The 18,692-nt window shown below is 40.1% G+C and overlaps 1 protein-coding gene across 1 annotated transcript in view; it reads left to right on the top strand.

Moving 5' to 3' along the window:
* CCDC158 (coiled-coil domain containing 158) overlaps positions 1-18,692 on the top strand; it is a 78,092-nt gene that overhangs the window by 9,844 nt on the left and 49,556 nt on the right. The window contains exons 3-8 of the mRNA XM_059397180.1: positions 7,759-7,868; positions 7,982-8,309; positions 8,890-8,966; positions 9,782-9,892; positions 11,218-11,332; positions 17,860-17,979. Coding sequence (XP_059253163.1) covers positions 7,759-7,868; positions 7,982-8,309; positions 8,890-8,966; positions 9,782-9,892; positions 11,218-11,332; positions 17,860-17,979 — 861 coding nt within the window. The remainder of the gene's footprint in view (positions 1-7,758; positions 7,869-7,981; positions 8,310-8,889; positions 8,967-9,781; positions 9,893-11,217; positions 11,333-17,859; positions 17,980-18,692) is intronic.

Below are 18,692 nucleotides of genomic sequence, written 5' to 3'. Positions count from 1 at the left end.
ATAGAAATGCAACTGATTTCAGTGCATTTATTTTATATCCTGACACTTTACTTAATTCCTGTATGAGTTCTAGCAGTTTTGGAGTGGAGTCTTTGGGTTTTCCACACACAGTATCATACCATCTGCAAAGAGTGAGAGTTTGACTTCTTTGCTGATTCAGATGCCTTTTATTTCTTTTTGTTGTCTGATTGCTGAAGCTAGGACTTCTGGTACTATGTTGAAAAACAGTAGTGATAGTGGACAGTCCTGCAGTGTTCCTGACCTTAGGGGAAAAGCTGAGATCTTTTCACCATTGGGAATGATATTTGCTGTGGGTTTTTCATAGATGGCTTTGATGATATTGAGATATGTACCCTCTATCCCTACACTATGAAGAGTTTTGATCAAGAAAGGATGCTGTAATTCATCAAATGTTTTTTCAGCATCTATTAAGAGTATCATATGGTTCTTGTTCTTAAAGTATTGTGTCACACTCAATGATTTGCGGATGTTGAACTAACGTTGCAGCCCTGGAATAAATCCCACTTGGTCATGGTGACTAATCATTTTAATGTACTGTTGGATCCTATTGTTCATCAGGGATATTGGTCTATAATTCTCCTTTTTGATAGGGTCTTTGTCTGGTTTGGGGATAGAGATAATGCTGACCTCATGAGTTTGGAAGATTTCCTTCCACTTCTTTTTTTTTTTTTGGAACAGTTTCAGGAAAATGGGTACTAATTCTTCTTTAAATGTTTGGTAGAATTCTCCTGGGAAACTGTCTGGTGCAAGGATCTTGTGTTTTGGGAGATTTTTGATGACTGCTTCAATTGCCTTACTGGTTACGGGTCTGTTCAGGTTTTCTATTTTGTCCTGGTTCAGTTTAGGTAGTTTATATGTTTCTGAGAATTTCTTCCAGATTGTCAAATTTGCTGGCATATAGTTGCTCATAATATGTTCTTATAATTGTTTTTATTTCTTTGGTGTTGGTTGTGGTCTCTCCTCTTTCATTCATGATTTTATTAATTTGGGTCCTTTCTCTTTTCTTTTTGATAAGTTTGGCTAGGAGTTTATTAATCTTATTCTTTCAAAGAACCAGCTCCTAGTTTCATTAATCTGTTCTACTATTTTTTGGTTTCTTTTTCATTGACTTCTGCTCTGATTTTTATTATTTCTCTTCTTCTGATGGGTTTGGGCTTTATTTGCTCTTCTTTCTCCAGCTCCTTTAGGTGTAGTGTTATGTTGTGTATTTGAGAACTTTCTTGTTTCTTGAGAAAGGCTCAAATCACTGTATACTTTCCTCTCAGGACTGCCTTTGCTGTGTCCCAAAGATTTTGAACAGTTGTGTTTTCATTTTCATTTGTTTCTATGAATTTTTAAAATTCTTCTTTAATTTCCTGGTTGACCCATTCATTCTTTAGTACGATGCTCTTTTAGCCTCCATGTATTTGAGGTCTTTCCAACTTTCTTTTTGAAGATGAGTTCTAGTTTCAAAGCCTTGTGGTCTGAAAATATGCAGGGAATGATCCCAATCTTTCGGTACTGGTTGAGACCTGATTTGTGACCCAGGATATGACCTATTCTAGAGAATGTTCCATGTGTACTAGAGGAGAGTGTGTAATCTATTGCTTTAGGATGGAATGTTCTGAATATATCTGTGATGTTCATCTGGTCCAATATGTCATTTAAAGCCTTTATTTCCTTGTTGATCTTTTGCTTAGGTAATCTGTCCATTTCAGTAAGAGGGTTGTTAAAGTCCCCTACCATTACTGTATTATTGTCAATGTGTTTCTTTGATTTTGTTATTAATTGGTTTATATAATTGGCTGCTCCCATTTTAGGGACATAGATATTTAAAATTGTTAGACATTCTTGTTGGACAGATCCTTTAAGTATAATATAATGTCCTTCTTCATCTCTTATTATAGTCTTCGGCTTAAAATTTGTCCGATGGGAGGATTGCCACCCCAGCTTTCTTTTGATGTCCATTAGGATGGTAAATTGTTTTCCACCCCTTCACTTTAAATCTGGAGGTGTCTTTGTGTCTAAAATGAGTTTCTTATAGACAGCATATCTATGGGTCTTATTTTTTATCCATTCTGATACCCTGTGTCTTTTGATTGGGGTATTTAGTCCATTTACATTTACAGTAACTATTGAAAGATATGAATTTAGTGCCATTGTATTGCCTGTAAGTTGACTGTTACTGTATATTGTCCCTGTTCCTTTTTGGTCCACTTTCAGGCTCTGTCTTTGCTTAGAGGACCCCTTTCAATATTCCCTGTAATGCCAGTTTGGTGTTTACAAAATCTTTCAGTTTTTGTTTGTCCTGGAAACTTTTTATGTCTCCTCCTATTTTCAATGACAGCCTAGCTGGATATAGTATTCTTGGATGCATATTTTTCTCATTTATTGCTCTGAATATACCATCCCATTCCTTTCTGGTCTGCCAGGTCTCTGTGGATAGGTATGCTGCCAATCTAATGTTTCTCCTGTTGTAGATTACAGACCTCTTGTCCCAAGCTGCTTTAAGGATTTTCTCTTTGTCTCTGAGACTTGGAAGTTTTACTATTAGATGATGTGGTGTTGACCTATTTTTTTTTGATGGGGGGGGGCGGATTCTCTGTGCCTCCTGGATTTTGATGCTTGTTTCCTTCTCTAAATTAGGGAAATTCTCTGCTATAATTTTCTCCAGTATACCTTCTGCCCCCCTCTCTCTTTCTTCTTCTTCTGTGATCCCAATTATTCTATATTGCTTCATCTTATGGTATCCCTTATCTCTCAAGTTCTCCACTTATGATCCAGTAGTTGTTTGTCTCTTTCTCAGCTTCTTTATTCTCCATCATTTCATCTTCTTTTATCACTAATTCTCTCTTCTGCATCATTTATCCTAGCAGAAAGAGCCTCCATTTTTTATTGCACTTCATTAATAGCTTTTTAAAAATTTCAACTTGGTTAGGTTTTTGTTCTTTTATTTCTCCAGAAAGGGATTTTATTCCCCAGAAAGGGATTCTCTAGTATCTTCTATGCTTTTTTCACGTCCTTCTAGCGTCTATATGATCATCATTCTGAATTCTAGTTCTGATATCTTACTAAGTCCATATTGAGTAGGTCCTCAGCAGTCGGTACTGCCTCTTCTCCTTTTCTTTGAGGTGTTCTTCCACCTTGTCATTTTGTCTGGAGAAGAATAGAGGAATGGGAGAACAAAATGCTCTAAGGGTAACAACGATATCAGAAAAGTATACACTAACCAAATCAGAAGAGACATGAAACATAGGAGAGAAGAAAGGGGAAAACAATTTATATTTAACCCAAAGAATATACATATACATATACATAGATAGATAACTAAAAGAATTTGCAAACACCAAATCAGACTCACAGGAAATATTAAAAGGGGTCCTCTAAGCAAAGAGAGAGCCTAAAAGTAACAGACCAGAAAGGAACAGAGACAATATACAGTAACAGTCACCTAACAGGCAATACAATGGCACTAAATTCATATATATATGTAAATTTAGGCTGGTGAATAGAACAGACCCTCACACTTGATTTTGGGTGTATTTTGGTCTGTTAGAAGAAACTGCCTCCCAAAATTTTAAAGAAAGAAAAACTTATGCATGTATAGAAATAAGGGCAAACATGATGAAGGGATCAAATATGACTGCAAAGATGAAAATTTTAAATGATTTTTAAAAAGGAATTGATAAGCAGGTGATTGAAAAAAGAAAGAAAAGAAAAAAAGAGGAGAAAATGTGATTAGGCTGGAGACTAGAACAAAGCTATAGGCTAGATGTAGAATATATTTTGGTCTGTTAGAAGGAACTGTATCCCAAAATTTTAAAGAAAGAAAAACTTATATGTACACACAAAAAAAGGTTAAATACAATGAAGGAATAGAATATGAGTGTAAAAATGAAAATTAAAAAAGATTTTTTAGAAGGTGTTAAGATAGATAGGGGTGCCTGGATGGCTCAGTGGGTTAAAGCCTCTGCCTTCGGCTCAGGTCATGATCTCAGGGTCCTGGGATCGAGCCCCACATTAGGATCTCTGCTCAGTGGGGAACCTGCTTCCCTCTCACTCTTTGCCTGCCTCTCTGCCTACTTGTGATCTCTCTGTCAAATAAATAAATAAAATCTTTAAAAAAAAAAAAAGGTGTTAAGATAAAATAGTTAAAATAGGAAAGAGGAAAATTTTTTAAAAATGAAAAAAAATGACAATTTAAAACATTTAATTTTGGGGCGCCTGGGCGGCTCAGTGGGTTAAAGCTTCTGCCTTCAGCTCGGGTCATGATCCCAGGATCCTGGGATTGAGCCCCATGTCAGGCTCTCTGCTAAGTGGGGAGGCAGCTCTCTCTCTGCCTGCCTTTCTGCCTACTTGCGATCTCTGTCTGTCAAATAAATAAAATCTAAAAAAAAAAAAAAAAAAATTTAATTTTGAAAGACTAAAGGATCATGGGAAAAAAAGCCATGAATTCTATGTGCTGTTTTCCCCTAGCCCCGTTCTCATTGATGGGTAAACTTGGTCTTGGCTGGATGATCTTGCTGATGAGGGACCTCTTGGAGTGATTCTTGGATATCTTTGTCCAAGGCGGAATTGCACTGCCCTTGCCGGGGGCCAGGCTGAGCAATCTGCTCAAGTTTGCTCTTGGTAGCTTTTGTTCCCTGAATACTTTTTGTACAGCTTTGGAGGATGAGAATTAAAATGGCAGCGTCCCAATCTCCGCCCTGGAAGATCTGAGAGCTTAGGGACCCCCTCTTCAGTGCGCCCTTAGAGTGAAGCAGTCAGTCCCTCCTATCTCCCTGGTCTCCAGCTGCGCTCCAAGCCCACACAGCCTGTGACTGAGCATTTCTGTCTCTGGTACACAGCCCTGTTTGGAGTCTCCAAACCCAGCAGATTCCCCAGGCACACTCCTGCTCGGCTCCTCCCTGTGGAGAAAGGCAGGGGTGGGGGTGTCTCCCTGGATTTGCAACTTAGTGGGGTCCCTGCTCAAAAAGTAGTGGCCCGACTGCGCATCAGATCACAGTTCAAGGTAACCTGAGCTGAGCGCACCCCTCATCTCTGTCTCTACAGCCGGCTTCCCCGCTCTGCACCTGGGAGCTCTGCCACCCTGAGACACCCCTGGTCTCCCTGTCCCCTGCGGCTCCTGAGACCACGCTGTTCCCATGAGGGCTCCACCCCCACTTAGCCACTGGAGTGACGTCCCTCCGTGGAGCAGGCTTCTAAAAGTTGTGATTTTGTGCTCCGCTGCTCTACCGCTTGCCCAGAGCCGGCCCCTCCCCTCAATGGTCTCTGTCTCCATATATGGCCTCGGATTCACTTCTCTGCATATCTTACCTTCCAGAAAGTGGTCGCTTAGCTGTTCCCAAGAATTGCTGCTCTTCTTTTCTTTGATCTCCTGTTGAGTTTGTAAGTGTTCGGAATGGTTTGATAACTATCTAGTTGAATTCCTGGGACCAGAGGAAATTTAGGTCGCTGCCACCACCATCTTGCTCCTCCCTCCAAACCTCATATATCCTTGTTACCTCTTCCCTGGTGTCACTTTATCACCATGTCTGTCCATTTCTCAGATCTGTTCCCATTTCCACGACTGCCATCCAAAGTTCAGACTGGACTGTAAAGAAAAGATAAAGGACCTTAACCTTACATTGACTATATAAACATTGTCAATTGCAAAACCAGCTAGTATCCTATTACACTTCCTCTCCTGTGTAGTGTTTTTTTTTCCTAAGATTTTATTTATTTATTTGAGAGAGAATGAATGAGAGAGAGAGCACAAGCAGGTGGGGGAAGGGCAGAGAGAGAGAGGGGAAGCAGACTCCCTATTGAAGGAACCCTTTGTGGGACTCAATCCCAAAACCCTAGGATCATGGCCTGAGCTGAAGGTAGATGCTTAACTGATTGAATCACTTAGGTTTCCGCTTTTCTGATAGTTATTGTCTTTCTTTTTTCTAATGCTGTGTGCCTTTATTATTGTATATATTTATATATATTTTTAAAGAACTATCATGTATGTTTTCTCTTAAATTATTCTTCTTCTTTTTTTTTTAAAGATTTTATTTATTTATTTGACAGACAGAGATCACAAATAGGCAGAAAGGCAGGTAGAGAGAGAGTGGGGGAAGCAAGCTCCCCACTGAGCAGAGAGCCCGACTCAGGACCCTGGGATCACGACCCAAGCCAAAGGCAGAGGATTTAACCCACTGAGCCACCCAGGCGCCCATTAAATTCTTCTTTGATCCATGACTTTTCAGGAGTCTTCTGTCCTGTTTTCTAGCCTAGGTGAGTCTCTTCGGTCCGTGTATAGCTGTTTTCTTGTCATTGCTTTCCTAATTGGATCCAAGATACCCAGGATTCACTGTTTTCTCTCATCCTTTTTCTTGATCTACTTCTTCATTTAATCAAAGCCCATCTTTAGAAACTCACAAGGAATATGTGCACACATTTTATGGATCTTTGCATTCTGAGAATGACTTTAGCTGGGTGATGTTGAAAGTCATTTGTTTTTAGTCCTTTAAAAATATTGAGTCCTTGCATTTTGCATTGCTACTGAGAAGTAGGTGTCAGTCTGACACTTGCTCCTTTGCTTTTACTTAATTGAGGTTTGTCTTTGGAAGCTTTAGAGTCTTCTGTCTCTGAAAATCCCCACAATGTGTTCAGGTGTGGATTTTAGCTTTTTCATTCATTGTGCTGGGGATTTAGTGGATCCTTTGGTCTTCAGATTTCTACTTTTCAGCTTGGAGGAATTCAGTTTTTTCTTTGATAGTTTCATTCCCTTGTTTTCTCAGGTCTCTCTTTCTGCAGGTCTGTCAAATGTCATCTCCTAGGTTATATCTCTAAATCTCTTACCTTTACTTTCAAAAGTTACCTATTTTTCCTGCTTTGACTTGACTCCTAACATTTCTATTACAGCTTTTTAGTGTGGAAGCATATTTTTAAATTCCAAGAACTCAACTCTTCTCACTTGATCTCTTCTTTGGAATCATGTTTTGTTCTTACTTTACAGCTGTGAAGTCTCTCAAATCTCACTGCACATACAAATTTTCAGAAGTGGTCTTCTTCTGCTGCATTACTTTGTTTCTTTGGATCATTTTTCTCTGGTGCTTGCTGCTTTGTTTAATCTTGGTCTCTGTGTTTCATTTTATAATCTTCCTTCAGGTGTCCAGCGGTGTCTGTTGGTTGTTTGGTTGGTTTTTCTTCATACTCAAGGATGATCAGTAAAAAAGCTGATGCCAGACTCTCTATCAATAGGCAGAATTTGATGGCTTTGCTTGAGGATGATCACATGGTATCACTTGTTATGCTGGGAGGTCTCTCAGTACCTGATTTTTAGGGATCTTAGTGAATTTCTTTGTAGTAGAACACCTTGACTTTTGGGTGGTGGTTGTCCGCTGTCAAGTTTTTAAGTGGGATGGAAGTGGGGATTTACTCTTCTGTATCAAAAATTGTAACCAATTTTCCTGTTTTCAAAAATAAAACTTCTTTCTATCCCTATCTTAAGGTAGAAGTCTGATCTGTTTTAGAAATAGTGTATCGGTTATTAAGAATACATTTAAAAAGGACCAAGCTTGAGAAAGTGAGACTAGATAAGGTAGTTCAGCATCCTAGGTGAGAAATGATTAATTAGGCCCTGAAGTATGGTAAAAGGAGAAGGAAGTACACATAAAAATAAATTAATGATATATGGATTTTTGGAAATTATTACAAATTTCCTAATAATTTAAGGAAATACATCCCTCTGGTAAAGGCTGATTTGCATGGCATTTCTTTTTCTTTCAGAGCAATGAATTGCATGAGAAACAGAAGTTTTACTTACGGCAGTCGGTCATTGATTTGCAAACAAAACTTCAAGAGATGCAGATGGAGAGAGACGCCATGGCTGACATCAGGTTGGGTGTCGTTACCTAAAATTATTTTAAGGTTTTACTCTTTGTAGTATAAAACTACTTGTGTGAATATGAATTTTTACAATATTATTTCTTCCCTTTCACTTCTCTCATAGACGAAGGGAGAGTCAATCCCAGGAGGATTTAAGAAATCAGCTTCAAAACACAGTTCATGAACTCGAAGCTGCCAAGTGCCTTAAGGAGGACATGCTGAAAGACAGCAGCGCGCAGGTAGAACAGCTCAGAAAGATGATGCTCGGCCACGAGGGGGTGCTTCAGGAAATCCGCTCGGTCCTGGCCGACTTCGAAGAAGCCTCAGGCAAGAAAATATACGAACACGACAGCGTGTCTACTCTCCACTTCCGCAACATGGGCTCGGCTATTAGTAAAATCCTAAGAGAATTAGACACAGAGATTTCTTATCTTAAAGGGAGGATATTTCCAGTAAGTGGTGAGAACACTATTCAATTTTATATTAAAATCCATTAAGAGAATAGTATTAGGCATATAATTTTTCAAGTTCTTATAAGTAAGCCAAGTTCTCATTTTTGTTCTCTAAAATAATAGTTATTTCTACAAGAGTACTTTGTCTCAGTACTTTAAGGGAACTAGCTTGATTTGCCTGTATGGCCTCATGAGAGTATAACCAACCAAAGTAAACTAATAAAAAACAGTGATAGAATGTGTTTGGTTTCAGTACTACTTCTATTTGCTTCTTTCTAAAGTGTCCTTATAGGGATGCCTGGGTGGCTCAGTCAGTTAAGTATCTGCCTTCAGCTCATGATCCCAGGGTCCGGGGATCGAGCCCCACGTTGGGCTCCCTGCTCAGCGGGGAGTCTGCTTTGCCATCTGCCTCTCCCTGCTGCTTACGCACACACGCGCACTCAGTCTCTTTCTCTATGACAAGTTATAAATAAATAACATGTTTAAAAACAATAAAGTGGTCCTTCAGCTGGAAAATCTCCAGCTTTTTCAAGATGTAGATTTACCAGTCTGTAAATCAACATCTCTTTTTTGTAACTAGGTAGAGGACCAGCTTGAAGCACTGAAGTCTGAATCACAGAATAAAATAGAATTGCTTCTTCAACAGCATCAAGATAGGTGGGTTTCTGGCTGAAGTATGGAAAGTCATAGTGAACTAAACCATAGGTTTATAATTCCTCATCAGGAATTCCAAAATCAAAAATGTTCTGAAATGAAAGTTTTCTTCCTTGGTTTGTGGCAAGGGAAAATTTTCTTGACACTTGTTTAAAAGGTTCAGGAAGACTTTAATCAAGGCTTCTGCAGTACAGGTTCTGTGTTGGGGGGAAAAGATGAGACTCAGCTCTCCTAATACCTCCACGAAAGTAGGGATTTACAGCCAAGGAACAGGTGAGTGGGGCAGCGGAGCCATCACAGATGAAGGGATTCTTACTAAACAGATTCATCGAGATTCCTGCTAAGCCTGGGCAGGCCAGGGCGGTTGGGGGAGGGGCTGATGGGTGCCAAGGTCAAGGCCTACGGTAGGATTCAGAGGAGCCTGACTAAAGCTTGGTCAAGGAGAGACCAATGACTTTGTAAGTCATTTGTTGGCAAAACCTGACCTGAGCTTAATGTAAAGCTTTATGATAGAAAATCTTTATGATTTAGTGTGAATATTTAAAAACCTGTTGTTATATTTATAATATGTTTGGCTTTGAGGAAACGTCCCCACATGTGTCTCATAATATATAGTACTTGTAACTTATTACACTGTAAAATTTTTTTTAAAAAATCTGAATTCTAAAACTTAAAATGAGCAGCATATTCAAAGTCAAAGCAGAATACTAAATTTGAGAGCGTTTGAAAATTTGAAAATCATTACTTTTTAGAATAACTTGTAGTCAAGCAAAATCTTATATACCAAATAATGAACATCACACACGTTCTTTTTATAGGATTGAGCAGTTAATAAGTGAGCATGAAATTGAGATAACGGGCCTTACCGAGAAAGCCAGCAGTGCTCGAAGCCAGGCCAGTAGCATCCAGAGTCAGCTGGAAATCATTCAGTACGTGTGTCCCGCTAGTTTGAAACTGGTATTCATAATCCTCATTTTAGATATTCTATTTTCATTAATGTTCTGTTCTAAAGTCTTTTAAAATTTGCTTTAAAATTTTCACTTTGCTTTTGCTTTAAAATTTACTTTCTTAGGAGAAAGTAAAACTTCTCTAACATTTAAATGGATGGGAAGGATTACGCGAAGATGATGTCACGTGACCACGACGCAGCATTATTGCCCTAAGTGAGAACAGCTTGCGTGGGGTGGGGGTTAGAGTGACAAGGTCAGCATCAGGACAGGACTCCAGGCATGACACAGGCCTGCCCTAGGAGGGCAGCCAAGCCCGCGGCCGTAATGGGTGGAGATATTTCCTTCGAGAGTAGGAAACAGAAGAGCAACTGGACGTTCCTGAGGCTTTTCTCCTCCTTTGTGTAAAAGTACTTTACACAGCAGGCACTGCTTTTGGTGTGTTTCTCTGCCTGTGACCTAGAGGGGCGTGAGGTAGTGGCGCCTCCGTCTGCGTCTCCTCCCCTGCTGGCACACCGAGTGTGCTGTGACTGCCTTTCTAAAGGCCACGGTCACTAGCAGTAGCACGTCCTGTCGGCCCACAAGCTCCTGGCCTTTCTGAGAGGACGGGGCACGGGCATGTGGGGCTCAGTCTCTCTCGGTCCTTCCCAGGTGGTGCCCCGGACATGTTGTGCTCAGGAGCAGTGGGATGGGGCCTGTGCCGTCTGCACGCCAGGGGTTAGATGCCAGTTCCCTGTAAGGCTGTCCTCGCCGGCCAGGGGGTGGACAGGAGTACATCACGTGGGTCCGTGGCGCGGTGCAGCCGAGGCCTGTGGGCAGTGGCTGCCCCGCCACCCCGGCGGGAAAGAAAAAGCAGTATTATTGCACCCATTTGGGCCTCTTGGAATTGGGTGTTTTAAACATTGTTCATATTACAACTGATAGGATTAATCAAAACCACATACATTATATATGGGTATGTGTAAATATATATATATAAAATATAGATGTATACACATAAGTAATTTTATAACTTGAGCTTACACGTATTGAAACTTCCTACAGGGGCATTTTCAATATACCAAAGTAGAGAGAAATAGTACAAATGAAACAAAGGAACCTAATACACACTGTCTAGCTGCAGCACTTAGCAGAATGGTTGAGCTGAAGCTTTTGAGAAGCTATTTTGGAAAAATAAAAGATTTTTGACCTAGTTATATGATGTAAAAGAACTAGTGGCCGTGTCTAAGTGCTGGCGTGCGCGTAGATTTCACACTTCTGCTTAGTTTGCTGTTTGCTTTCCCCCCCCCCTTTCAAACTCTTCTTAGAGAACAAGCAAGAAACCAGAATTCAATGTACATGCGTCAGCTCAGCGATCTGGAATCTACTGTTTCTCAGCTACGTTCTGAGTTAAGGGAGGCCAAGAGGATGTACGAAGACAAGGTGAGGTCAGATTTGGCCGTCCACACACTATTCTGCACAGATTCGGTTCCAAACTTTTAATAGCTTATTTGAAAATGAGGCATCAGAGTAATGTCAAATTAAAAGCAGCTTTTAAGATGGAGCAGGAGTTTGCCAAATATCTATATGTTAAATCACAAATGATTTTTAAAGAGGGCTTGCGATGTGATGGGCTCTGGGTGTTATATGCACTGATGAATTATTGAACGCTGCATCTGATGAAAAATTATAAATAATTTTAATTCAAATTATTTGCCCAAATTAATTCATTTGTGGAAAAAAAGTTTTGCATACTTCAAGTAAGTTTCTAAAAAAATAAGTTAAAAATAAGAGCGCTTAAATTTTTTGTACAGGCTTAGCTCCAACAAACCTTTTGGAACGGGGCAGTCTCCCTACTACTCAGTACTTGAGGGCCTACCTCTCAGGTCTTACTTCAACTCCCAGATTTAATCACCATGTGGCTGGCAAACCGAATTAATAAGTTTAGTCTAAATAAAAAATAATTGGGATGATAAATCTGCGACTTTCATCACACAATTTCTCTTAAACCCTTTAAAAACTTCAAAATTTGATATTCTGTTGCTTTTATTCTCTCACTTTCCATAGCTAAAGAGGAGAAGTTCGCTATGGTTATCCACCACTTACCCAGGGCTTTTTTGTTGTTAATCGCAAGCATGTGTAAAGCAGTAGAGACCCTAAGAAACAAGCAGAGGGCTCCCATTCAGAGGCGCGGGCGTTCTCCACTCCCTGTGGGAGGGGTGCCCGCCGTCCTGCCTGCTTCCCCGGGGCAGCCCAGTTCACGCCAGCGATGCCCGTGCCCTGCTTTGTGAACACCACCTTTCCTCTCCAAATTGACTCCGTTTGGAAGACAAACTCTAATACAGAGAGCCTCCTGCGCTAACCATTACTTTTAGCCCCCTTCTCACACCGAGCTGATTTGGAAGAAATAGAATATAAGGAAGTTAACAGATTTCCTCTAAAAAAATTGCCCCAGGACAAGAAAAAAGCTTCCCATGGGAAGAAGCAGCTGACTAGCGCAGCTCTGATTCTTCCAGACGTTTGCCGTCCCTTGGGCAGCTTTGTTCAGGGGCCCCTGTGAGTCCTGTGATGGCCACAGGAGGGGGCTCTTCCCCCTCGGCTCTCCAGTTCAAGCCCAGAATGTGAAACCTCAACCTTCATTCGCTGCGGCACCGCTAAAATCATTTAGACAGCGCTTTACTGAAGTCTGAGCAATAAAGAGTATGTGAAACCACATAACCTCAGTTACGAGATTTGGATCCCCTGCCACAGTGGCTTTCCAGCATTTTTGATCACTACCCACAGCAAGAAATAGCCTACTTTAGGCTCTGCTACACACATAGGACTGAGGCAAGTTTCTTAGAACAATGTTTACTCCTGTCACGTGGGGGATCCTGGCTCTTGGTTCTCTTCAGATGCTGGTTTGATACCGACTGAACTAATACCGGCAGGTGGCGGTTTGCATAGGACTCCCGTCCTAGAAGGGATTTAGCTCTTAGCCTAAATCCTTTGTCAAGGTCATTTCCGACACCCTGCCGCGTATAAGGGTAGCCTTCAGGAACCTTAGACTGTTTTAAAGGCTAAACCAAGAAGCGGAAGCCCAAAGAGAAACATTTGTTCTTTTCTGCTTCTCCAAGGCCTGCTTTTTGTGGTCTAATTTCTTTTCTCAGGGCGAGCTTTCCCCCTGAAGATTAATAGTAGGAGTGGCACCCCTTTCTAGGCAGACCAGGCCTGCCCCAGATCAAGAGGTCTTGATCCCGCCCCGCAGGATGGGGATGCTTCCAGTGCAGCAGGGGATGAAGGAGGCTCGGGTAGTCAGTCTCCTAGAGGTGGGCACCTCGGCAAAAGCGAGCACGGGCAGTCCGACAGCGAGAGAGGAAATGGGGAGCTGGTGTGTTCTAGTCCACCACAGTGACTGAGGCTCAGCACTGTTCAACCTGTTCTGAAAAGGTTAACTATTCGTTGTTTATTGGCAAATTAAACCCTTTGAAAAGCTGTGACGTCCTAAACAAAACTCAGCTCACTGTGTCTTCTTACCTAATTTGAAAGAGCTCGAGCTCTCCTTGGTAATGGTGCTTGGAAAAAGGAAAAAGGAACCCCCCCCCCCCCGCCCGTAAGCTAGCACCGTTCGCTAACCGACGCACCGTCAATATACTGCGCCACTCAGCTCTGAATTTGAGCCTGGGGGAAATTCTAACGAATACTGAATACGGGACAGCTAAAGAACACACAAACAGCTTTTGAGTTTTTATGAACTTTTATCTCTCTGGCATGTAGAAGCATAAGCATCCAGAGGAATGACTGCAGCCTTTTGCATATGAATGTTGTGAGGATATATGGTTATATGGTTATATGTGAGGATATATGGTTTTATATATATATATGGATATGGACATATGATGGTAGAGACAGATAGCATGTTGAAATCATTATCTTATCTTGCTCTGATGTAAATAGCGGGTCACCAATACTTTTGTCAGTCTTAAATAGGCAACATTTAATAAAAATAAGGAGCACCTATTACATCAGCTGCTTCTAATCTACGTTGGTGAGATTCATAGCAACATTGAAAACGTGGAGTTGGCAGCAAGGTGGCGGTTAACTACGCTCTTACTAGGAACTCCCTCTAGTCAGGGAGCGCTGAGAGGAGATTATCTTGTCCGGTTAATACAGACTTGAAAGGACTTTGGACTGAAATGTCATCAATATATGTGAAAAATCAAGCGAGTTAACAAAAGGATTCCATTTGGAAGTCATGAAATATTCCATTGCTATGAGATGTTTTTGTTATAATGAATATAAAATCTAAAAACCACAAATCCTTGTTTTAATTTCTTGCATTTTCATATACCTTGACTTTACATGGCTAAAATAGAAAATAAAATAGATTTTATTAGTGAGTGTATTAGTATATACTACCCAAATAGCATTAAGGAAAAAAAATCAAAGAAGATAACACATAAAAGCTGTGATTAAAAGTGGGAACTTTGTGAGAAGAAACTTAGAAGAGTGTGTTGATACTACGCATCAACATATTTTATGAGAAACAGTATTAGTATTTTCACCTGAGGTCAGACTCCTTCAGGAAAAAAAAGTCCTTATTATTTAAAAGAATTGATGACGTGATAGGTCTGAGCAAAACTTTTCCAACTAGGAAACATAAATTGTCCTTTAGGAGGGCAGTGTGTGTCTTCAGATTAACAAAATATTTTCATACCGATGAAAGTAGAGACTGTGTTTCAAAGAAAATTGTAGATGTAGCTGTTGTAGCTTACCAACATGTTCTACTGTAATGCTTTTTCTATTCTTCTCTTCCCATTTTAGGAGAACCTCCAGAATTCCCCTTTACGAACTTGGACCAGTAGAAGCTGTCACTATTGGCTCTGTAGATTTGGCTTTACTCTTAACTTTCGCTTTTTGACAACAAAACTGTCTCATGATCTGGATTCTCAGTTTATTTTTCCTACTCTGAAAGCATTTGGGACTGAATTTCACATTCAAAAAGTAAACATTTAGTAGCACTGGCCAGAGCTCTATCCTGTGCAGGAAAGTCTGTGTAGACCTTGCGCAGTCTGCCAACGCACTCCCGTGCTGACCCACAGCACCACTCGGTACCCGATGTCTGTGTCATCTTTCTGGGCACAGAAAACAGGAGATACAATTCGGCTTGATTGGTAACGTCTCTAAAATCACTGTCAAGATTTGAATGAGATCAAAATACTTACTTGTTCAGTGATCCAAAACAGAAAGTAGATTCATAGATGGTGAAAGGGAAAACCAGTGCTGCTATTGGAAAAGAAAAGAAAAAGAAAAAAACCTTTATTACATATCTCGGCTGTCAGTCTCTATTCTGGACGTTTCAGAAGGCTTTGTAGTGTCCTGTATAGCTGTTTGCTCAGCTCAGCTGCTACTTCAGTGGTTTTCCCTTTCACTCTCCATTTCTCTTCTTGATTGATGAAGTGACAGAAGTATCTCTTCTCGAAAAAGTGAAAGGTAAAAGCAGAGCTATAGCAGTTGAGTCAGTACTGACAACTACAAAGCCAATGTTCCTGCAGGGGTCTGGAGGAACTTCTGACGCTTGATAAACTTAGGTGGGGAGATGGGACTTGGCTCTTTGTTTTTTCTGTGTTCTTTTCTTTCTTTTCTTTTTCAAATTTTGGTCTCCTGAATTTTTACCCTCCAGTCTGATGGTATCAAAGGGGACCCAGGACTTTTTAAAAAAATGAAAATGGACAAAATAGCAGGTCTTGATTTAAGCTTTTGAAACACATGGACAAATACTTTGCTCAAAGAGAAAATAATTTTGGGGGCGCCTGGGTGGCTCAGTGGGTTAAGCCGCTGCCTTCGGCTCAGGTCATGGTCCCGGGGTCCTGGGATCGAGCCCCACATCGGGCTCTCTGCTCAGCGGGGAGCCTGCTTCCTCCTCTCTCTCTGCCTGCCTCTCTGCCTGCTTGTGATCTCTCTATGTCAAATAACTAAATAAAATCTTTAAAAAAAAGAAAAAATAATTTTTTTGCCAGGTTTGGACTAGAAAATGTTTTAGTCATGTGAGTAACTCTTCACACTGAAGGTGTTCTTATTAATTTTATAGCTCAGAATGGGGTTTCTTCGACCATATTTTGTTTCCAAAAACAGGTGGAAATTATAGAATTTCAGCTTTATTAATACTGTTCTTCTCAGGTAAAAAGCTATTAGACACAGAATTAAAAGGACTTTGAAAGACTATCTAGAATATTCTGTTTAAATTATAGATTAAAAAAACTTGAGACTCAGAGAGGTCATGTGACAGAACATGGGCCAGAACCTAAAGTGTTTGACTCTTAGCCTGGTCATGTTGCCTCTCTGATTACATTTGTCTACCCACAGGAAGTGTTTGTGGGCTGATTCCTGATGTCATTACTAAGTGTGTGCTGATTTGATCTTTCCCAATAATAAGAGAACTAAAGATACTACATCACCTGAAACCACTCCTCCGTCCTTCTTAGGAAGCTCCTCGTGTCACAGAGGTTGACCTGTGGTATGGCTTTTTTCAGTACATGTCCCCAAAGGAGTACAAGAGTGCAAGAACTTCTTTATAGGATTATTAGAAACTTAACGTTTCTATTGGTAGCCTGATGCTTTATGGGCATTTAATTCTTGTGAACTACTTACTTATATCTAACATACGGTCAAATATAAAGGCATTTTTAAAATATGTCCAATGTAAATATTAAAATGTGTATTCCAATCCCTACAGGCTGCAATTCTACTCTAGGTAAATGTGAAGCTGTCATGTATATGTATGAGTAGTTAAAGGTACATAAATTCTATGTACTCATATTTAGCACTTATCAAAAGGTAGTTGCATATGTATGTGTTTATATAACTCATAGATATGTGCTGAATTAATAAATGAAGATCTTCAATGACCCTGGTCCAGAAAAAAATAAGAGTCATCAAGAGAAATTAGTCTTGCTCATATATTCTCTAAGAAATTGCCATCACAGTTTGTCCTCTAAGCCAATCCGTAAGTTTTATTCTTGACACAGTAAATCCGGAAACCTGTTGACGTAAGAAGGGGTATTTAGCATTTATGTAGCTATGAAGGATTTCTTATTACTGGCTGATGAAATAGTATTTTAGTGATCATACTAAGTATCAGCATGTTCTCGTTATTTTAATATCTCCGTATCTAAATTGTGAATTTGTGGGGCTCAGCTGAAGCCCAAACTGGAGTCTGCGTCATCCGAGATGGTACCCTCTTTGCCTACCTTGCATCTACAGGCCAAGGGCTGCAGGAATGCTACTGGCAGGGACGGGCCTTCTGCCGTGTGCACATACGGACACGCTTAGTCACACAGACCAAACAGCTGCTGTGTCTCGGAGAGAAAGATGCTCCTATACCAGTCCTTTAAAACTGGTAGTCACCCATTTTACAGTCGAAGGAAGTGAGGATGGAAACACATAATATGTATATAAGTATTTTAAGTTAATGTATTTAATTTAAAATAATTTTAAGTTAATATATTTATATACATATATGGAGGTTCATTCATCCTTTCCAAATTGACTAATAATGACAATAATGGAAAAACTTGTTGCTACCAGTCGTTCTTTTATGTTCAATGCTTTTTGTTATTGAAACACTGATAGTCTTAAAATAGCTCTTCTACATATAGTACAGGTCATTTGTGAGGGCTGTACAGAATGTTATTTATGCCGCATCAAGCTTCCTTAAATACTGAATGACAGAACACATATTCATAGAAAATAAATCTTGAATAGTGTGAAAAAGATTACAGACAATGCCCATATCTGACAGCATCAAATACTGCATTTTGGCTCATTTCCCTGGCTAAATTAAATTCTACATAGACCTTAAATCTAGAAAACTGCAAAACATAATAAGGTTTTATTTTTGCCCTCAAAATAATACCATTTGTTCCCCCAAAACTGTACTTATTTTATATTCCCCACTAACATAGTCAGATTGATTTGTGCTTTCCTTTTAGATAGAAGAGCTTGAAAAGCAGTTAGTCCTTGCCAACTCAGAACTAACCGAGGCACGGACGGAACGTGACCAGTTCAGTCAGGAATCTGGAAATTTGGATGATCAGCTTCAAAAGCTGTTGGTAAGGCTGTGCTCTAACTATTAATTCTGGGGGCGCCTGGGGGGCTCAGTTGGTTAAGCAACTGCCTTTGGCTCAGGTCATGATCCTGGAGTCCTGGGATCGAGTCCCGCCTCAGGCTCCCTGCTCAGCGGGGAGCCTGCTTCTCCCTCTGACCCTCTCCTCTCTCATGCTTTCTCTCGCACTTTTATTTTCTCTCAAATAAATAAATAAATAAATAAATACAAGCCTTTTAAAATAAGTAAATAAATATTCTGGGAAGTTTCTCGCCAAAGTATTTCACAAAAATCGTTTTCTTTATAAAGTTACAAATTCTACACAATATTTGTGCATACATAAACAACAAACTATCTTGACAATATTCAAGTTTTGCATATAAGTACTATTCTAAATGTTACTTATTTTTTTCCTTAAGCAGTTACGGCTTGTAAGTTAGGTGAAGCTAGTCTTTGACCGGCCCATCTTTCAATTAGATGAATGTATTGGACTAAATTGAGGTAGTATCGGGTGTTTAGTTTAGAGCCAAATAACATTCAAAACACAGACAATTTGAAAGGAAGTTTAGGTAAAAAAAAAAAAAAAAAGAATCTTTTTTAAGGAATAAGATTGCAGTAATAGTGAAGCAACTTGTGCCCTGTTAGAGGTTCTAGAGGCTGGGAAATTTGGGGAAGGGTGTGTTTGGCGCCTGCCTGCTGTTAGCAGTGCCGGAGAGGACC

Source organism: Mustela nigripes, chromosome 1, assembly GCF_022355385.1.
Source record: "Mustela nigripes isolate SB6536 chromosome 1, MUSNIG.SB6536, whole genome shotgun sequence".
NCBI lineage: Eukaryota > Metazoa > Chordata > Mammalia > Carnivora > Mustelidae > Mustela > Mustela nigripes.
This window is presented reverse-complemented; position numbering and strand designations above follow the sequence as displayed.